The sequence below is a fragment of the Microplitis mediator genome, chromosome 11 (genome assembly GCF_029852145.1).
Source record: "Microplitis mediator isolate UGA2020A chromosome 11, iyMicMedi2.1, whole genome shotgun sequence".
Classification (NCBI taxonomy): domain Eukaryota; kingdom Metazoa; phylum Arthropoda; class Insecta; order Hymenoptera; family Braconidae; genus Microplitis; species Microplitis mediator.
The window spans coordinates 11,973,808-11,996,195 of NC_079979.1; the positions used below are offsets into that span (position 1 = coordinate 11,973,808).

The 22,388-nt window shown below is 33.5% G+C and overlaps 1 protein-coding gene across 2 annotated transcripts in view; it reads right to left on the minus strand.

Annotated features, from left to right (window-relative positions):
- LOC130677537 (carboxypeptidase B) overlaps positions 1 to 22,388 on the minus strand; it is a 44,889-nt gene that overhangs the window by 17,034 nt on the left and 5,467 nt on the right. For both annotated transcript variants that reach the window (XM_057484327.1, XM_057484326.1), the window contains exons 2-5: positions 3,205 to 3,529; positions 2,475 to 2,777; positions 1,706 to 1,796; positions 1,483 to 1,628 (exon numbers count right to left, since the gene is read on the minus strand). In XM_057484327.1, the coding sequence (XP_057340310.1) occupies positions 1,483 to 1,628; positions 1,706 to 1,796; positions 2,475 to 2,777; positions 3,205 to 3,529 (865 nt within the window). The remainder of the gene's footprint in view (positions 1 to 1,482; positions 1,629 to 1,705; positions 1,797 to 2,474; positions 2,778 to 3,204; positions 3,530 to 22,388) is intronic.

Here is a 22,388-nt window from a genome sequence, read left to right on the forward strand (position 1 = left end):
TATATATATATATATATTTAAATATTTATAGGTAATATCAATGAAATCTGATCAGATTTAATCATACATAGACATATATAACTACATATAGTTTTATATCAGTCACGTCTGATCAGATCTAATTATATATAGGCCTATATCTAATTATATATGGGTTTGTATCAATCATGTCTGATCAGATCTAATCATGTATAGACTTATATATGATCATATATGGGGTTATAACAGCTAAGTATGATTATATCTAATTATATATAGACTCATATATGATCAGACCTGATCATATATAGACTTGTACATGATTATATATGGGGTCATAACAGCCAGGTATGATCATATCTAATTATACATAGACTCATATATAATCAGATCTGAACAGATCTAATTATATATAGACTTATATATAATTAGATCTGATCATATATAGACTTATATAAGGGCTTATAACAGCCAGGTATGATCAGATTTAATTATGTATGGGGTCATATATAATTATATATAAATATATATGACCCCATATATAATCATGCATGATTATATATAACTTCATATATGATTATATATAATCATATATGATCATATATATGAACATATATAATCATATATGATTAGACAAAATCTTTTTTCATCGGGTTTGTGATGTTGTCACGTTTCACTATATTTAAATAACACTTGTTTTATTTAAATAATTTATAAAAGAAAAATAATTAACTATATCAAAACCAAAGTTTGCTTTCTAATTTTTTATGAAATATTTTAAAATAATTTACATTATTTATTTCAAATAAAAAAAGTTATGTATTTTTTTTTAATTTAAAGTTAGATTTAAGGCATATTCATTGCCAAAAGTTTTCGATTTATGATTACAAATATTAAGAATTTTATTTAAAAATTAAGTACAGACGAAAAATTTTGTGTTATTTTAGAAACTTGATATTAAATGCTAATTTATGACGATGAATTCAGTTTTTTGTATGCAATATTTTCAAAGATATTCTTTGAATTAATTCCTTAAATTACAATTTCATATACTTTTGTCTCCGATTGTACCTCATCCAGAACATCTTTAATTCCTAAATATTTTATACAACTCAAATCTAGTTGTTTTTTCCTTAACAAATACATAAATTGTTAGAAAATCTAATTGATAACACCTCAATCGCTCGTGATGTAGTAAAAATAGAAAAAATATGTAAAAAAAAAATATAATAATAATGTTTTATACTAAATAGATTTGTCGGGTTTTTCGTAAGATATCGTGTTATTTAATTTCCAAACGAGGCCATCGACGTAATGGCTATTTGAGACTGAATTAATTATTAAAAAATCAAAGTTATAATAAATTAACTTAAATTGTTATTATCATGAAAAGTGAGGAAAAAAATTTAAATTAAAAAAATTCTGAAACGCCTGTAATACACATTTAACGTTTCCGCGCTTGAGATGTGAAATTATGTATAAATATAAAAAAAATATCCAAACCTGACCATATGAATGCAATGTTAAGTAAGCTTTAATTGTTTTCTTGTTTGCCATAACATAATTCTTCAATGCCAGTGTTTCAACTTCGGAAAATGGCTTAGGTCCACCATACGTTTCTGAACAAGGATTACTTGATGCTCCTACAGCTGTTTGAATATTTAAAGTCAAATTTAGAACCAATAAAAATATTAGTCGTTCTAAATTAAAAAAAAAATGTATTAACTCATCCATTTTAAATCGAAATTTCTGTTGGCATCGGTACCGATGCAAGTCGATCCTTCATTGATGGAACGTGTTTTTCGCCAGAATCGATACTGAAATTTTATCCATTAATGTTTATTCACTATGATTTGAAGTTACGTAAGAAAAAAAAATGAGTAGACCTGATAAGATTGAATTTAATTAAAATGGATTTTTTCATTACAATAAACGTAATTGATTCCGCCGTTACACGGAAAAAATTCCAGATAAATTTATGATGCTAACATCGTAATTTTTCCTATTGATTATTGTAGTGTTGGACTTATACTTTTAAAATCACAATTTTTACGATGTAGCATTTTGACCCTCATTTAACTTGTCGCACGCAAATTTACTTCTAGTTGCATGCAAATTATCGTATAATCCACAAAAATGTCGCGGCAACAGTTGAATCGACAAAAAGCTACTTGGGGAAAAAAACAGTGAACACTAAAATAGTACTCATGTCACATTAATAATAAAAAAATGTATGTTCAATTCGTGCGGTGTTGCCGATTACCCACTCACTTCGTTCGTGCGCTCAACTTTGCTCTCGTGGGCAATCGACAACTTACCACACTAGTTGTACGTATACTATGTACTCCCGGAAACTAAAGAGATTCTCAAAGAGAATTTAAAAAATCAATCTAGATTAAACACGTTTTAATTAAATATTGGTGTAACCAGATCTAGTAACAATCTATTTAAATATGATCTGATCAAGTCTATACTCATTTTTTTTTTTAACATACATTCGAATGAGTATACTCATAACCATCAGGATTTAAACTCGGTATAATAAGCCAGTCAACATTTTTATAAAGGTACGTATTGTTTTGATTAGTTACGAGTTGGTGTATTGCATATAATGCAGTAGACGGCGCTATCCATTCTCGAGCATGGATTCCCGCATCAATAAGAATCTGTGGTTTATTATTCCCACCAGAAGAAACTTTTATAACGTACAATGTTCGATTTTGAAAAGTAGTACCTATGCTATGAAAGCTTACAATTTTACTATAGTTTTTTGCGAGAAATGTAATGTATTCTTCCATCTGCAACCGAAATGTATGATCAATACTTACATAACAAAAATAGTATATTGCACAAGGGAGGGAACCAGGAAATGCTAACTTGCTTGTGTAATTATCACCCGAGCCAAAGGCGAGGGTTGAAAATCCACTATTTGGAACGTCCTATCACCCTCCGTGGTGTGTATACTATTTTTCACTAAATCTATCTGTTAAAGTTTAAAGCCTTGCCTCTGTTTACAGAAAAAATGGTGCATGAGCTATTTTTTATCATTTGTTTTCTCATAAATGAAAAGATCGACTTTTTTACTACCAAAAAGGGCAAGAATTCAAACTTTTAATGCAGGTATGGTAAAAAAAGTTTTTTTGTCAATTGACCAAATAATTAATTAATTCAAATCATAAAAGATTTCTCTTAAATGTTTCTACCATTTTTATTTGTGATACTTGCCTCTTGATAACGAGGATAATAATCAAATGGTTCAGCTGATGGTTTATTTAACTTAGTGCGAGATGATTGCATACGAGCAATATTATTTTGAAGAAATTCTTGATGGACAAGGTGTTCAACATCATCGGTAATTATATTATAATCAATTTTATGCAACGATAAAATATTTTTAAATTGTGATAATTCATCAGCAGTTACCAAAATGTCAGCGGATTCACCGAGAATGTGTGATAGTTTTAGAGTAAGCACATTAGGATTATTGGTTGAAGACTTTAACAATGATAATTGCTCTTGTGTCTTACAGGTAATGGAAAAATACTGCATGCTACAAAACGATATAGAAATTATTAATTACCGTAATTATTCAATACCGTGAGTTGGGTGGAAACGATATAGGGTCGATGTAGGTCATAAAGATACTAATATTATAGGTTAGTGAGTATTGGACAAAATTGTTCTTATAAGGCGTAACAGTAAACAATATTCAATTCTTTTTAATTTGAGGACAAATATTTAAAACCTAAAATAGAGAGTCTTTAGCGTTTTTTAGAACATCAACAGAGGTTAGGAAGTTTCGTATTCTTAAAATTTATAATTTGGCTTTGTAAAATGAGCGAATAAACTAAGAGGATCTGGTTTAGGCGTGAGGATTTTTAAACAATTAAAAATTACACAGATTTCATCAATAAATAATTTGGTTATTTATTCAAACTAATTACACTTAAAATTGTGAGAACTTAACAGTTATAGCGAATGCGACTTAATTGATACGCGATAGCGAATGCAAAACTGAAAATGAATCACGTATAAAATCGACACGTGGTCGATAGCGGTTAATAACGCGATAATTAATAATGTAATTAATTATATGCAAGTAACAATCAATTTCTACTCAATACATAGCAGCCTTATTGTACTGTCTAATTATCGAGAGAATTTAGCGTAGCGGTTCTGGATTATATCACACACGAGATAATTTATGTTGAGCGAAGCGACTAGATGGATAGCTGTTTTTGTACTGATCGAACTACGAAGTCGATCCTGGCTTGAGCGAAGTTGAGCCGGCGGTTTCACTTGGTGCTGACGTGGCAGCATTGCTGCATAAGACGAATTTCCCCATTGGCTTAAAAGCACGCCAACCGGAAGTAGATAACAGCCAATTTCCTTATTGGCTGCCGAGCACGCTGATATAAGACGAATTATTCGATTGGCCGGCTAGTAGCGGGTTCTCATGCCATTTTGACACGGTCATGAGCAAAAAATTGCAGGTGTCGGGCCCAGATAGTGAGTGACCCGGCACTATTCTGACATTTAAGTCAGTAGCGAGTTCGGCTGCTCCCGTACGTAGCGAAAGTACACGAAGCTTTTCAAAATGATTAAGCTCGTGACTGAACAGGCTTCGAAAAAAACTGTTTTGACATTGTTATTTAATTTACGAATGCAGCAAAGATAGTTCCATTCATTTCTCGAAATAAAAAAAAAGTCCAGTCCTATTTCACTTTGAAAGATGTGATTTTGGTAACTTTTTTGTAAAATTGTCATAGAAATTTATGAGTATAATAACACACACACTTGCCCACGCGCTCATATTCTGACGAATTTGCGATCACGATTAAGAACACGCTACACGACAAAAATGAGTATTTTCCCTATGTTCACATTGGGAAAATTCCTATAGGGAGATAGTCAAAATTTTTATGTTAATGTAGAAATAATTCATATATAAATTCCTATTCATACATAGGAATATTCGAGATGGCGTCAATGAAACACACATGTTTTGGCTGCAGTAAAATAATTAAAGAAAATGTTGGTAGCATTAACTGCTGTAAATGCAACCAGTGGTTTCACAAAAAGTGTAGTAAAATTAGTGACATTTTATTTAAAAAGTACGCTGCTAAGTATTAAAAAAAAGGTTTAATTAACTGGAAATGTTATACCTACCAATTTGAGGTTAGTATCGTCGAATCTGATAGTGATGATGGCGACGATGATGAGGATATTCCAGGTGATACACCTGCGGTAACCAAACAGATTGAGCTACTTGTCAAGAAATATCTGGAAACATTAGCCCAGAGGATGAAATCCCTTGAATCAAGTGTAGCAGGTATCAGGTCTGAATTAAATAAGTTCGCGGATCAGAATAAGGCATCTACTAGACAATTGGAAAAAAGAATCAGTGAAGTTAAAAATAAAATTAGATCTGGAACCGATACCACAGTTTCACCGGATAGTATTATATCAGAAATTACGGAACGTCAGAAAAGTGAGTCAAAGTTGATTGTATTGAACATTCCTGAATCTAAGAAGCCTACTGGGCCGAACCGACTACGAAACGACCGCGAAATATTAGCTGCCTTAATCCCGTAGGCATTGTCTCATACTCTACCAAATATAAAAATACGCCGACTCGGGAAACCGACAGCAGGGAAACCACGTTCTTTGCTACTGGATACTCCATCTCGAGGTGAAGCCAGGATGTTACTTAAAGCAAAACCTGCGGACGGATCTAACTCCATATTTAAACATATCTAACACATGCCCAGCAGAGACAATTGAACAGTTTAAGAGTGGAACTGAGTGAACTTGAAAACAGTGGTGATCAATCAAAAACAATAAAGTTTATCAACAGTGTACCTCAAATAGTGGACAAACGTTTTCGTCTGCCAAAAGAAAAGCATAAAGACACATAAACTACAAATATACTACCAAAACATCAGAGGATTAAGAACCAAGTTGAATAGTTTTTTAATCTCCTCAGCTATAGTAGTAACAGTGACATTATTTGTGTGAGTGAATCATGGCTTACGTCCTCAATATCTGATGGTGAAGTGATAGATAATTCGTTCGTGTTGTACAGAAAAGATAGAGACAGATTAACTAGTGACTGCAATCGTGGTGGTGGAGTCTTTATAGCAGTTAGGCGAAACGTATCTGCGGAACTAATAACTATCAATACACATAACCTTGAACAAATTTTTGTTAAAGTGAAATACACTGACGGGGACGTCATAGTTGGCTGCGTTTATTTACCTCCACAATCTACTCTTGACATTTTCTATATCCATACAGATACTCTGTCTCACATCAGAGCAAAATGACCCAACTCCAAGATTTTAGTGACAGGATTCCCACATGGGAAATCCGGATAGAAAACTGTCGGAACTTGGATTCCTATTTTGACATAATACACATTCCCATGGGAAATTGAGGCGAAAATCCACATGAGATTCCATTCTATTCCCATATGGCTTTGACATGGTGTGGATACCCATAGCAGCTCATGTGAGAGTCTATTTTGGGATCTATGCTGGATAAGTATATAGGAAACCATATGGGAATCTACTTGAAAACGCCATGTGAGAACTCACATAAAAATCTAGACTAGATTCCCATATGGATTTTTTGATAGCTCCCGGGAAAAAACCAGCGTTCACGATCAAGCATGATTTAGGCAAGAACAAGCATGGTCAAGCATGAATCGTGCACGGTTAACCATGATTCATGCAAAGTCATGCCTGATCATACAAAAAAATACAATCAAAATCCGATCGAGCTTCAATCGGAACTAATTGAAGTTGTCAATCAGGAATAATCAAATATTTTTGATAAAAAAAAATTAAATTATTGAACATTTATTTTTGTCTTGACGTTAGTAGTTAAAATTTTGATCTAATTAATAATTAAAATTAATCTTTTTTTTCCAACAAATAATTAAAATAGATTTAAGTAAAAAATTTTTCTTTTAATTAATTGAAGAATTGAATTGATAGATTCTTGCGAAATTGAAAATGATAATCAATACAATTGCATTTGTTATTTTTTCAATTCATATTTAAGAGTAATTTAATTGTTAAATTTGCTTGTAATTTATAACTAGAATTCTTTTAATTCGTTATTAAAAAAAAATCTAACCATCATATCGAGATTGAATTTGAATAATATTTTATGTTTTACAACCCTGAGTTTTTCTGGAACGTGGTCCAGTCGGGACGATAGCCAATAAGAAAAAAAAACCCTGAATTTTTGAAAGATGTCAAGAATCGTCGTAATCTGAACGAGACAGGACAGCCTAGTGGACAGCGGTCGTGCTTCATAATACGACGGTCGTGGGTTCGAGACCCGTCACGGGTAAAATTTCAATAGTACTTTTCAGCCAGTAAACATTAACTATCCATCAATACTAACAAAATAAATTAATTTAAAATTGAATAATCATTATTTTTATTTTTTTTCAATAATTCTAGGGATTGTGCTTGATCAGGCCTGATCATGCTTGGTCAAACATGATTATGCTTGCTCAAGCATGATCATGCCTGAATATTCGCCAGTCGTAAGCATGCGTGATCATGCATGAGAAAGCATAATCATACCCGGCCAAGCATGATCACGCACGCTTATGGCTGGCGAATATTCATGCATGATCAGGTCTGATGATTTTTTCCCGGGTAGCCAGTTGCACACAACTAAATACAGTCCGTAGTACTTATGATCGCCCAAATCATGAGAGCTGAGCCTATTCTCGATGAAGATGCCCATCATCCTGCTCTACTTATCCACATGGCGCAACATACAAATCTTAAAACAAGTGACTCATCACAATACAGTTTTAAGCGTGCTGATTACCCGATGAAAAAAGATTTTGTCTAATCATATATGATCATCAGGTCCTGAAAGTTGGGGCAAAACAATTAAAAATAAAAAGAGAACAAAATGCAGGCAACAATCCCTAGCAATAAGACGATCGCGAGCAAGTTCACGTGCATAGATTCATGTTATATAGCCTATATAAGTCAAACATCAAAACAAAAGTGAAGTTGGCGCAAAAACACACAAAATTAAAATAGCAAACTCTAAAAATTTAATAGAATAAATACGCATCACTCATAGTTAGAATTTGAATTTGCAAAAAAATTGCATGTTCTGTTTCCAACATTTTCGGGAATTGGGTATTCTCCAGCGCAATGTATAGAAGTTATAGAGAAAAATACTCTCCACAAACAAGTACTGTGGTGTTTTTTACGCCAATATAGTCTAGACAAAGTTATGCAATACTTTTAATTAGAAATTAAAATTTTTTAAAAAATTAAATTTTTCTCCCTACTTTTTAATGGGATAGATGTTTTATAGCGCAAATGAGTGGGGGAGTAATAGGAAAAAATATTTTTAACAAAAAAATACTGAGGTGTTTTTTACGCCAGTCTAGCCCAGACAAAGTTATGCGGTACTTTTATTTAGGAACTAAAATTTTACGATTGTCAGCAAGAGTGTCATACTATTCGTAAGCTCATGAAGAATCGTCAGCAAAATCGCGAGCAAGATCACGATTAAGATCGCGAGCACGACTGTCACCAAGATCGCGAGGAAGATCGCGAGCACGACTGTCAGCAAGACTGCCAACAAGATCGCGAGTAAGGTCGTGAGCAAGATGTTAGAGCTATTCAAGCCTGATGATTTGATGATCTCTAAAAGGTTATTAGAGGATATTTTTTCCTATAACTTTCACACATTTGCGCCACAAAATATCAATCCCATAAAAAAGTAGGAAAGAAAAATTTAATTTTTTAAAAAATTTTAATTTCTAATTAAAAGTATTGCATAACTTTGTCTAGACTATATTGGCGTAAAAAACACCACAGTACTTGTTTGTGGAGAGTATTTTTCTCTATAACTTCTATACATTGCGCTGGAGAATACCCAATTCCCGAAAATGTTGGAAACAGAACATGCAATTTTTTTGCAAATTCAAATTCTAACTATGAGTGATGCGTATTTATTCTATTAAATTTTTAGAGTTTGCTATTTTAATTTTGTGTGTTTTTCCGCCAACTTCACTTTTGTTTTGATGTTTGACTTATATAGGCTATATAACATGAATCTATGCACGTGAACTTGCTCGCGATCGTCTTATTGCTAGGGATTGTTGCCTGCATTTTGTTCTCTTTTTATTTTTAATTGTTTTGCCCCAACTTTCAGGACCTGATGATCATGCATAATTGTCTATATATTATCAGATCCAAAAATTGGCCCGGTCTGATCATACATAACTTGATCTGTTTATATATGAACAGATATGATTATATATACCCATGCATGAACGAATATAGTCATTTTTAGAATCTCATTTAGAATATCTGTAAATTATTAATTAAGTAATTTAATTAGAATTTATTGTCTTTATCAATATAAATCTCGGTTCAAATTAAATAATAAAAAAAAAAATTATTATCTGTTGACTACTATTTTACTTCGAGATCACCCGTCCAGTTAATGTCCCATGCCGATTCTGCTTAACTTTGGTTATCGATGGATTGTACTCTGATCCTCTAGTCTGTTCTACACTTATAATTAAAAAAAGTTTATGGCATTACTTAACTCAAATAATCAAATTGATACTATATACTTTTAAATTGCTGCCGGTGCCTTTGAACATTATTTAAGTATTGGGGATTTAAGTTTGATTGATAGCTGACAAAAAAAAAATTTAATAACTTTGATGTTAAAAAATTGTCATATTATTTAATATATATATATTTATTGGAACTATGTACATAATTAAATATTTATGGGTTTGATATCAATAAAGTCTGATCAGATTTAATCATACATAGACATATATAACTACATATAAGTTTATATCAGTCATGTCTGATCAGATCCAATCATATATAAAATTATGCACGACTATACATGAATTTATATTAGCCATGTCTGATCAGATCTAATCATGTATAGACTTATATATGATTATATATGGAGTTAAAACAGTCAGGTATGATCTATTTAATTATATATAGTAGGGTGTCCGTTATTTTCCAAATCAATTTTTATTTACCGATCACCCCCTGAATCTTTAGTTTATGACCTAAAAAAAAATATCCAACACAAACAGGCTCTTAATTTTCACATTAAACCGTGCCGATATCATTTTATATTTCCCATTTAAATAACATGGGATTCTTAGACTTTTGACTCTTAATTTTTTTTCTCAGAAAGAAATGAGAGTGAAAATTTGATCGAAGCATATTCTGATAGAAAATTGAACGCTCTACAAAAAACTTTTCTTATAAATTTTCGATAAAATAACTCCTTCAAAAGTTATTTAACGTTAAACTTGTGTTTGTTAACAATTCTATAATATTTTTAATTCTATTTTCATTCTTACTGTTTTTGGCTATAAAATCGTTGAAATAAAAGGTAATTGTTATTATCACTAGAGTACCAATGATCATTTATGTCGATTTCATGGCCTAAACAGAAAATCAAGGGAAAAAAAAAATTGTTTTATAAGAAATAATGGAAATAACATACCATTCCTCATACAGACGAACTTTAAAATGAATTACTGGAAAGTGATGAAATAAAAATATAATAACTTCTTTGTCTATATTATTATAAGCAGATTTATTATCATTTTTGCTTTCTTTCGTAAGCCTTCTAAATAGTCGTTATTGCCCGCCCACGTTTCACATCTAATTTCAAAAAATTTCTATCAATGTTAAATCTATCAAAAAATTGTAAGGAATCCAAATTTACTTACGAATCGTTAACAATTTACAAGTAATTAATGGTGTCACCGAAAGAGCAATTAAATTAACTTAAGAGTATATCAACATTTTAACAACACGAGTAGACCAAAAACAATATTTGATTCAAGTTGTAAATGAGTACAAAACAAAATATCCTAATGCGACCATAGCTTTATTAACAAAAAATTATAAAGAAATCAAAAATGATGATAAATTTGCTTATAACATTATAGACAAAGAAGTTTTTACATTTTTACTTCGCCCCATTCTATCGATTCATTTTAAAGTTCGTCTGTATGAGGAAAGGTATGTTATTTCTATTATTTCTCATAAAACAATGTTTTTTTTCCCTTGATTTTCTGTTTAGACCATGAAATCTTCATAAATGATCATCATTACTCTAGTGATAATAATAATAATCTTTTTTTTCAACGATTTTATAGCCAAAAACGGTAAAAATGAAAATAGAATTAAAAATATTATAAGATTGATAACAAACACAAGTTTAACGTTAAATTACTTTTGAAGGAGTTATTTGATCGAAAATTTATAAGAAAACTTTTTTGTAGAGCGTTCAATTTTCTATCAGAATATGCTTCGATCAAATTTTTACTTTCAATTGTTTCTGAGAAAAAAAATTAAGAGTCAAAAGTCTAAAAATACCATGTTATTTAAATGGGAAATATAAAATGATTTCGGTACGGTTTAATGTGAAAATTAAGAGCCTGTTTGTGTTGGATATTTTTTTTTAGGTCATAAACTAAAGATTCAGGCGGCGATCGTTAAATAAAAATCGATTTGGGAAATAACGAACCCCCTAATATATAGACTTATATATATTCAGATCTGATCATATATAGACTTGTATATGATGATATATGGGGTCATAACAGCCAGGTATGATCATATCTAACTATACATAGACTCGTATATAATCAGATCTGATCATACATTTTTATTTATTTATTTTATTTGGCCATAGGTCTTATGTCCTTTTATGACCATAACACAACATAATATACAGAGTGTACAAGTAACAAATATGTAATTTTAAATCTAAACTTTATTTTCAATTTTCGGTCTTTCATAATAACAAATAGCTCAAGTTCAAAAGAAACAATATCCCCTCGCAGATTTGAATCACGGTGGAAACATGGTGGGTTTGTTCCATTTTACCACTGTGAATACGCGGTGTATCCACCGTGATTCCACGGTGGCTTGACCACCGTGTATACACGGTGTTTCCACTGTGATCACGCGGTGGATACACCGTGGAACCACAGTGGTGAAATAGCACAAAGGTGGAAACACTGTGTATACACAGTGGTTAAGCCACCGTGGAATCACGGTGGATACACCGCGTAATCACAGTGGATACACTATGTATACCCGATGGTGAAATGGAACAAACCCACCGTGTAATCACGGTGGATCCACGGTGTTTACACTTCCACGGTGTTTCCACCGTAATTCAAATCTGCGGGGGTCATTATTGCTTTCAAGTATACTTTAAAATTTTTTAATATAAAGATAATTTGTCTTGATGTGAAAGTACATATAGGTATAGTCTCATGTAATCGCCGCTCGTTCCATATCAATCAAGTAGTTATAACATAGATTTATAAATCTATCTAAAGAATCAGCTGTTGAAACCGTCGGTGGCAGTGAGTTTCAGAAGCTTGTGCCCGATATAAGAAATGATTGATGATAGATTGTAGTATGCGGAATAGCCGCGATTAGGGTATCGGCTCTGTTGTTGTCTCTGTGTCTAGCTATATTATAGTTCAATCTTATAGATTCTTTTAATAACTGATATTTACTCCTCGTGGCCTCCGCAGGACGAATCTTGCACAATTATTGAGAGATACTAGTAATTTTTTCGCTAATCCACGATTTAAGTTGGTATATACCACTGCGCAGTAGTTGTAAATTGGTAATATCAAGCTCACTACTAGTTGACGTTTCATACGAGTATTCATGCTGTTCGCAGATCGGCGAAGTCGATATAGTCCATTAGATGCTTGATTACATATCTTTGTTGTTTGTTCCTTCTATGATAATGTCGGATCCATTAAGACACCAAGATATTTAAAAGAGTTGACATATTCAATTTCGTCGCCATTGACAATAAGCCTGGGAATGCTATTCAATTCAATCTTATTTATGTTTCGAGCACTGCCAAATACACTGGTCACAGAAATTAAGGGATAGAAAAAAAATCCGAAATTTTTAGGTGATTTTCAACATGCTGTAACTCGGTGAAAAATGGTTGTATAAAAAATCTAAAAAAAGCAGATTGTAGCCTCAAGTTTCTAGTTTTCAGATCTGGACCTCAAAATTTTTTATCATGTACGGTTCCGGAGTAATCATAAGAAAACCAACGAAAAAAAAATTTTCAAAATTTTTGCTGGTCTTTCAATACCTCTATGGGCAAAAATAAATTTTTTTGAATAATCCGACTGTCTGACTTTTCTCGGAAATTTTATGCCCTTTAATTTGGTGGCCTTAAAAAGTCTCTACGACGATTTGGCGCCGAGTTATCATTGATCAAAGCAAAAAAGTCCATTTTGGCTTTGATAATCAATAACTCCGGAAGTATTGGTCGTACAGAGAATGGAAGCAGAGTTCTGAAAACTGGAAAACATTCTCTATAAGGCAAAATTAGTGGCATTTGATAGAAAAATTTTTTTTAAAGCGATATTGTTTGGTAAAAAACAGGTCAAAATTCACAAATTTAAGTATATTCGGAAATCTTACTATAACTTTGGATATAAAGGATGAACAAAGGATATCTTCGACTTTTTTTCAACCTCAAAGTGTCCTGAAAAAACCCTGAAAATTTCAAATCGCTGCGATTTTTCTTTCTTAGTGCCCCGAAGCTTTAAATTTATCGATTTTTTCCAAAATCACCATAATTGGTAGTTTCTCGGTTTTTGTTCATTTTTTCGATTTGAAAATGGTTTTTTTTACCGATAATCTTCATTTCTTCGATCAAAAAGATCGATTATCGAAAAAAATTGAAAAAAAAAAATTTTGAAAAAAATTTTTTTTTTTTCAAAAATTTTTTTTTTTCAAAGTTTTTTTTTTGTTGTATCTGCAATGATTTATCATTGTCAAAAAAAATTCCTAAAATTTTTTTTACCGCTGTAACTGCATCTGCTCCAGATTCAACTTAACAAACATACCCTTTGTGGGTAACTCTAATGCCGGCGGTAAAAAAAATTTTAGGAATTTTTTTTTGACAATGATAAATCGTTTCAGATACAACAAAAAAAAAAAATTTAAAAAAAAAAAATTTTTGAAAAAAAAAATTTTTTTCAAAATTTTTTTTTTTTCCAATTTTTTCCGATAATCGATCTTTTTGAGCGAAGAAATGAAGATTATCGGTAAAAAAAAACATTTTCAAATCGAAAAAATGAACAAAAACCGAGAAACTACCAATTATGGTGATTTTGGAAAAAATCGATAAATTTAAAGCTTCGGGGCACTAAGAAAGAAAAATCGCAGCGATTTGAAATTTTCAGGGTTTTTTCAGGACACTTTGAGGTTGAAAAAAAGTCGAAGATATCCTTTGTTAATCCTTTATATCCAAAGTTATAGCAAGATTTCCGAATATACTTAAATTTGTGAATTTTGACCTGTTTTTTACCAAACAATATCGCTTTAAAAAAAATTTTTCTATCAAATGCCACTAATTTTGCCTTATAGAGAATGTTTTCCAGTTTTCAGAACTCTGCTTCCATTCTCTGTACGACCAATACTTCCGGAGTTATTGATTATCAAAGCCAAAATGGACTTTTTTGCTTTGATCAATGATAACTCGGCGCCAAATCGTCGTAGAGACTTTTTAAGGCCACCAAATTAAAGGGCATAAAATTTCCGAGAAAAGTCAGACAGTCGGATTATTCAAAAAAATTTATTTTTGCCCATAGAGGTATTGAAAGACCAGCAAAAATTTTGAAAATTTTTTTTTCGTTGGTTTTCTTATGATTACTCCGGAACCGTACATGATAAAAAATTTTGAGGTCCAGATCTGAAAACTAGAAACTTGAGGCTACAATCTGCTTTTTTTAGATTTTTTATACAACCATTTTTCACCGAGTTACAGCATGTTGAAAATCACCTAAAAATTTCGGATTTTTTTTCTATCCCTTAATTTCTGTGACCAGTGTGTCATAGACTTTGTCTTGACCACATTAATTTTAAGTGTATTTCAATGGCACCAGGTTGTAATCGCAGCTAGATCTTCATTTAATTTCCTAATTGCATCATTTATCTGACTTAATTTGCATCTTAGGTACATAACACCATCATCTGCATAGAACAGGTGCGTACAATGTTGTAGACATTTATAAATATCATTTATAAACAATGAAAAAAGTAGCGGACCCAGGACACTGCCTTGAGGGACACCAGAAAAACATCTAAGCCATGTCGATTGGTCTTTATTATTACGTACAGCATGTTTTCGTCCTCCCAAGTACGAATACATCTAGCGTAAGGCATCAGTAGATAGACCCAGCTCGTGAAGTTTGTGTAGCAGTAGGAGATGATCAACCGAGTCAAATGCTTTAGCTAAGTCTATGAAGACTGCAATAGTGATCATTTGTTCATCAATACCCCAACGTATATCATCCGTAAATCGAACAACCGCAGTCTGTGTACCCATCCCCGTCCTATAACCAGTCTGTCGAAGATCCAGAAGCTCATATTCATTTATATAATTAACGATTTGGTTAAGTACAATACGCACACATACTTTTGAGATAGATCATAAAATTGATATTGGTGTCATGTCCGATGGTGACTCAGGATTACGAACTTTCGGAATCGGTGTTATCAACGATGATTTCTATAGTGTAGGAAAACATCCCGTGTTTAGTGAGTTATTTATTAAGTTAGTAACTAGGGGTGCAAGTGTAGTCTTGAATGTTTTTAAAGCTTGTATTGGCAATCCATTAATGCCTGTTGCTTTAGAAGTACCAACCATAATTTCTTTTGACACATCAGCTTCAGATGTTCTCTTGAATATGAAGGATATTACTTGTTGCTGTCCTGCCATCTCATCTATGATCGAATCGAATGACGGTAGCTCCTCTCCTGTAGTGACAGAAGCAAAGTATTTATTAAGTTCCGCGATGTTTAGTTCTATCTTATTACGAGATTTTGCAGATGTAGCCGTTAATCCTAGCCTATCCATTTCATATCAAAAGTCCTTAGTGCTCCCAGCTCGGTCAAAAACGCCTTGAAGGTAATCTGATTTTTTTTTCTTCCAAAGTGACTGGGCACTCCGACGTAGTATTAGGTAATTTTCCCAGCATTGTTGATTACCGATTCTTTTATACTTTCTGTAGCATTTATCTTTAGCCTTTTGTACTGCCCGCAGATCTGGCGTGATCCAAGGAGCTGGTTTGTGTTTAGTTAAGAATTCACGAGCTGGCACACATCGTTCCACCATTTTCTGCATTAAACTATTCATTTTCATTACATAATGATCTATAGATGATTGATTATCTTGATTATTTTCAGAAAGTAAGTCCTGTCTGTTTTCATTAACAAATTCTGCAGCAGTATTGAGATCAGCTTCTTTCCAAGATAGACACTTGATCAATCGCTTTACGGGTTTCGGATGTTTATATTTAAGACATATGTAGATAAGGTCATGAGAAGATAAGAAAGGTTGACTAGATTGACCCCATGAGCCAAGAATGGACGGTTGATTTACCGCACACACATTAATCCAAGTATCAGCATGTGCAGTATGATTACCCGGGAAAAAATGATCAGACCTGACCATGCCTGTTCATGTATGATCAGGCCTGAAATTAGACCTGATCATGCCTGTTCATGTATGATTAGGCCTGAAATTAGACATGATCAGGCCTGATCATACCTGTCCATGCCTGTTCATGTCTGTTCATGTCTGAAGCGTTGAATACACTCAGGCCTGATCATGCCTGTTCATGCCTGGTCATATATGTTCATGTCTGTTCATGGCTGTTCATGTCTGCTCATAGATCTAAAATTTTGTTGACTAAGAATCTATCACGTATAAGATTTTTATTACTTGAAGTTCATACGAAACTTACTTTTCAACTAAATCTCTTAGGTCAGTGGGTAGCGAGTTACACTTTCGAGCGCAAGGTCCACGGTTCAAATCCTGCACACGCCCGAATTTTTTATTTTTTTTATTTTTATAGCAATAATTATATACATGTGTAATTGAATATAGTGATACATAATTATATATAATTATATAGGGCCATTTTTTATATATAATTTTTTTACCCGGATGGGCTTGAACAGGCATGAACATACCTGATCAGACCTGAACATGCCTGATCAGGCCTGAAGACTCATGCCTGTTCATGTCTGATCATTTTTTCCCGGGTAGTCGGATTTAATGGTACAATGTTCATCCCTACTCTGGCTACAAAGTTTTTCAGTCTTCCTGCTTTGTCACTGTTTGCTAGTAAATCCGCATTGGAGTCGCCTAGTATACAGGCAAATCTATAATTAATTATTATTGCTGCTAAATCATCTTCAAACAATGTCATATATCCTGATTTAGGAGGTCGATATACAATCGCAATGAGTATCTTGTATTGTGAAGGGCCCCAAACCTCAGCAATAAGAAATTCTGGTATTATGCTTTGACCAGCAGTAACTAAGTTACTAAGCAAACGCACCTGAAGCTCATTCCTTACGTAAACTGCGACACCTCGACGAGCAGTAACAATTTCGCTGACGTTTAGTTGCTCATCAAGTGTTTTGATAAGGTCACCAATTATTGCTGTGGTATCTTCATTTTGTCTTTCAGGTAGCCCATTAATAATAAGTTGATTAGATACCTGATCACATGCAGCTCGCAGTAGGACGGCTTCATCTGCTGCGGTTAGTGTTTTTTAACTTCCAAGACTTTCGTTTCAACAGTACTGAGTTGACGATCAAGATCATTTGCCAGACCAGTAACCGCATCGACTTTAACTCCAACATCACTTAATGTTGCCTTTAAAGTGCTGACCTCTTCTCGTAATGATTGAACATTCTCGACGATGCTGTCAACTTCTAACTCGAATTTTTTTTTAGAAGAATCTAGTCCATCTATATAAGTCCATATATAAGACTCATATATGGGCTTATAACAGCCATGTTTGATTAGATCTAATTATGTATGGGGTCATGTATAATTATATATAATTATATATTACCCCATATATAATCATGCATGATTATATATATCTTTATATATGATTATATATAATCATATATGATCATATATATGAACATATATAATCATATATGATTAGACAAAATCTTTTTTCATCGGGTATGTTGCACTCAATAGATATTTTTTGAGAACAAACTGGATAGAGCTCTACAAGCTGGAGTCTGTGGATGACAAAGTTAATAGGTTCTATGAAGTAATAAATGAGGGTATTGCCCAACATGTACCTGTTTGCAGCAAAAAAATTGATGATTACCCCTGCTGGTTCTCAAATGATCTAAAACACAAAATCAAACTAAAAAAAAAAGGCACATGCTGAATATAAAAAAAGGCGGACCAAAGCTTCATTCAATCAATTTCGCAAAATCTGACTCGAATGCAAGAATCTAAGTCGAAAATGTTATGATAAATATATCTCTAGAGTTGAAAGTTTAGTGCAGACTGACTCTAGTCAATTCCGGAAATTCGTAAAAAATAAGAGACGTAACGATCTGAATATTTCATCTTCGATGTCATGGGACGCAAAAAAGGCTAATAACGGTGGAGAGGTAAGCAACCTGTTTGCATCATACTTCAAAAGCATTTATGCAAACCAATATGTCACACCAACTCCCCCCAGGAATGACCAGCGTGATCGCAACGATGCAAACCTCTCAGAGTTCAACATCTCATACGATGAAGTCTTCAGAAAAATGTCTCAGCTTGATATTAGAAAAAGATCCGGGCCTGATGGAGTCCCAAATACCTTTCTCAGGAACTGTGTTGCGGGCCTATGTGAACCAGTAACACATATATTTAGTAAATCGCTGCAGCTTGGAGTTTTCCAGCGGCTTGGAAACTATCATTCATCAGTCCAATCCACAAATCCGGGGAAAGATCGAATGTCACCAACTACAGACCGATCTGTATTCAATCAGCTATTGCTAAACTTTTTGAAAAAATAATTCCACCTCAAGTAACATCAGCCTTCAAGAATGTTATGACAACTAAACAATATGGATTTATTAATGGCAGATCCACTTCAACAAACTTGTACCTATACGTAAACTACATAATCAACGCCATGAACCAGGGTCTAGATGTGCATACATTATCCACTGATTTTAGCAAGGCCTTTGACATGGTCGATCACGAGATATTGTTAGATAAACTCGTCCACTATGGAGTGACTGGTGCTGCCTTAAAATGGTTTCGCTCATATTTAATGGATAGATCTCTGCAGGTAAGAGTGAATGGTCATATCTCAGATAAATATAATGTGAATTCTGGTGTTCCTCAAGGCTCTCATCTAGGACCTATACTTTTTAAAATCTTTGTCAATGATATAGCTGGCAACCTGGAATCAGATTACCTACTTTATGCTGATGACATGAAAATACTCAGAAAAATAAACAGCGAGGCTGACAATCTTATACTTCAACTGGATATTGACAAATTACACAGTTGGTGCCTCAAGAATAAACTCAACCTGAACGTGAATAAATGCGCAATCATGATATTCATCAGATCACATGGCTATAGGCCGCATAATTATAATATTGATGGGCAACAATCGCCGAACTCTACCTTAATCAAGGATCTTGGGATTACCTTCGATACTACACTCACTTTCTTAGCACATATCGACAAGATTGTCTCGCAAGCCTACAAAGTTCTCGGGTATATCCTCAGATCCGGGACAGACTTTAAAAATAATCACACATTGGTTCATCTCTTCAACTCCTTGGTCAGACCGATCCTTGAATATAGTTCAATAGTATGGTCTCCTGCTACAAATGTAATGATAGGTAAAATAGAAAAAATCCAACGTAAGCTCTGTAAATACATTGCATACCGCCTACGTGTAAGGAATACTGATGATGTCTAGTGCTGGCTTAATCCATTTTCATAAAACAATCAATGGTTATATTGATTCAATAAAAACAACAAAAGGCTACGTGTGTTCTGGACCAATAAACAGGATTGCGAATCTAGTTAATAATCACTGTACTAATTTGGATTACTTTGGTGGTTTACTCTCCTCCTTTACATCCGATGTGGAAAAATCGTTACTACTGTTACATTCTGGCTTATCTATTGATCATACAGAATATTTTTAATTCGACCAGATTGACGTCGTTAGGGTGTCAATAGACCTCAGGTGCGTCAGCTGTTGACCTTCTCTTATTTTAGGCCAAAAAGTTTCAATGACTTACCATGGTGGAAATCATGGGCCCCATAAGTCGGCCCAAATAATCCCTTTCTTGCGTAACTTCTTCGCCTCCGCTGGTGCGTACTCGTCTCGGCCGGTGGCCTTGAAGTAGGCCTCTGAGTAGTACCCGTAACGAGGGTCGTGAAAAGGGATGCTCCCGCTGGGTGGATGGACGGATGTAACGTCCACTGGATCCAACTGCCAACCCTCACTGATACCAGTCCAGAAGACTGGGTTTGTCCGTGAACCCTCTTCTGGACAGAGAGAGCTTTGAAGGCTCGGTTTCTCGGTAACGACGAGCGACTCCAGCTGTTGGACCACACCACCAGAGCTCGACGGTTCAACAACACAAGAGCTCGACGGCTCAACGACACAAGAGTTTAAAGGCTCAACGACACAAGAGCTCGACAACTCACGAACCTCACTTAACGCGATACCCGAATATGAAATAACCAATGTCACTGGATCGAGAATAACTTCCTCGGCAACAATTTCTAGGCGGCGGCGTTGGTGAACTGAACGACCGAGATCCTCATGGATCGTACGAATGACCCGACGTAATTGGGCCTTTTTACCTGCTCTTCGGCTTCTCGGCATGAATTTTAGAAGTCAGGAAAGAACTGCTTGGGCTACCGGTATCGGCGCCCAAAACAGGTGAGAACATTAGGCTGCCGGGGACGGCGTCCAATATGAGGTGTGTGTGAATATTGGGCTGCCGGTAGCGGCGCCCAAAGTTAAAAAAGAAAATGTATTTTCAATGATATACGGATAGATAGATTTTGCCTTAAAGTCCGAGTGACAGGATGAAGCCAGAGGGTTTGTGTAGAGTTTTTAGCTCTATTAGATCTTGTGATCGACTGACGTGATTCTGTCGCATCTTGGTACAATACATTATCAAAAATGTTAACGTTGCATCTCAGGTTTTCATATGAGAGAATCGTCGTGGCCCGGGTCTCATGCATCGTCATCTGTTTAGACTATCTGCGAGCCACGGCGACTCTCTTATCGCAAGAGATTTCCGTTACATTGTTGGTGGTGAATAAAAATAATATCGCCAACAAAGTAACGATTTATTAATTTATTATTTAATTATGATTCTAAGAAGTGTCGAACCGTATATTTGCCTACTGCGGCGAATAAATAATTCGAGACTTCAAAAAAAAAAAATTTCTGAAAATTTTATTTAAATTTAATTAAAGCCAGAACGTAACACGACTCTATTAATTTGTATTAACCTGTGCAATAATTTTCTTTATAGTTATTTAGTACATGCATAAAAATGATGCTATCTAATCATTTAATTACCTAATCTAGTAATAAAATTTTTATATGTATGTAACCGATTGGCGTATATTATATTAAATAAATAAATAAATAAATAAAAATGAGTTAAATACCTATAATTTATAGGTATTTTTGCTATATTATATAAGTATTTTTCTAATGTTGACATTGGGATTATTACTATGTCAACATAAGCATTATTCCTATGTTGACATAAAATAAATCCCTATAATAATATAGGAATTATTACTGTGTTTACATGAAGATAATTCCCATGCTATTGTGGGGATAATTCCCATGTTATTATGATGATTTTTCATATGAGAACATGGTTATAATTCCTATGTTATTATAGGCAAATTACTACGTTAATAAACACAACAAACTACCAAATATACTGCAGTTACGTTGCATTTAGATGATAAGGAGGTAAAGCAACGATGAATGAATGAAATCAATCTTGCAAGAAATTTGGTTAAAAAACTTTTGCCCTTCAAAATGATTTATATTAATTATTACTTATTCTAAATATTGTATTCTAACTAGTAACAGATTTTAGTTTCGGTATTTTATTCAATAAAAGAAATACCTTTAGTCTCAAAACCTTTTGAAATATTCCGTTTTACCCAAAATACTCTATTTTATTTACAAATTGCTTGTCAAATCTGAATTATAAAAAAATTGAACAAAATAATTTTTTTGCTGGCGAAAGAGTATCCCCTAAAAAAGTGGAAGAAACGAAAAAAGTTGATGATTTAATACTGTTTATTAACAATGCAGGTAAAAATAATTGATTGTCAACGTAATTACCCGGAAAAAATCGGCATGCATGATCGTTCTTAATTCGTATCTGATCATGCATAATACATGCCCGATCATGCATGATCATACATGAATTATGCCTGAGTCATACATTGTTAAGCATGAATCCTTAAGATTCATCCACGGTCCA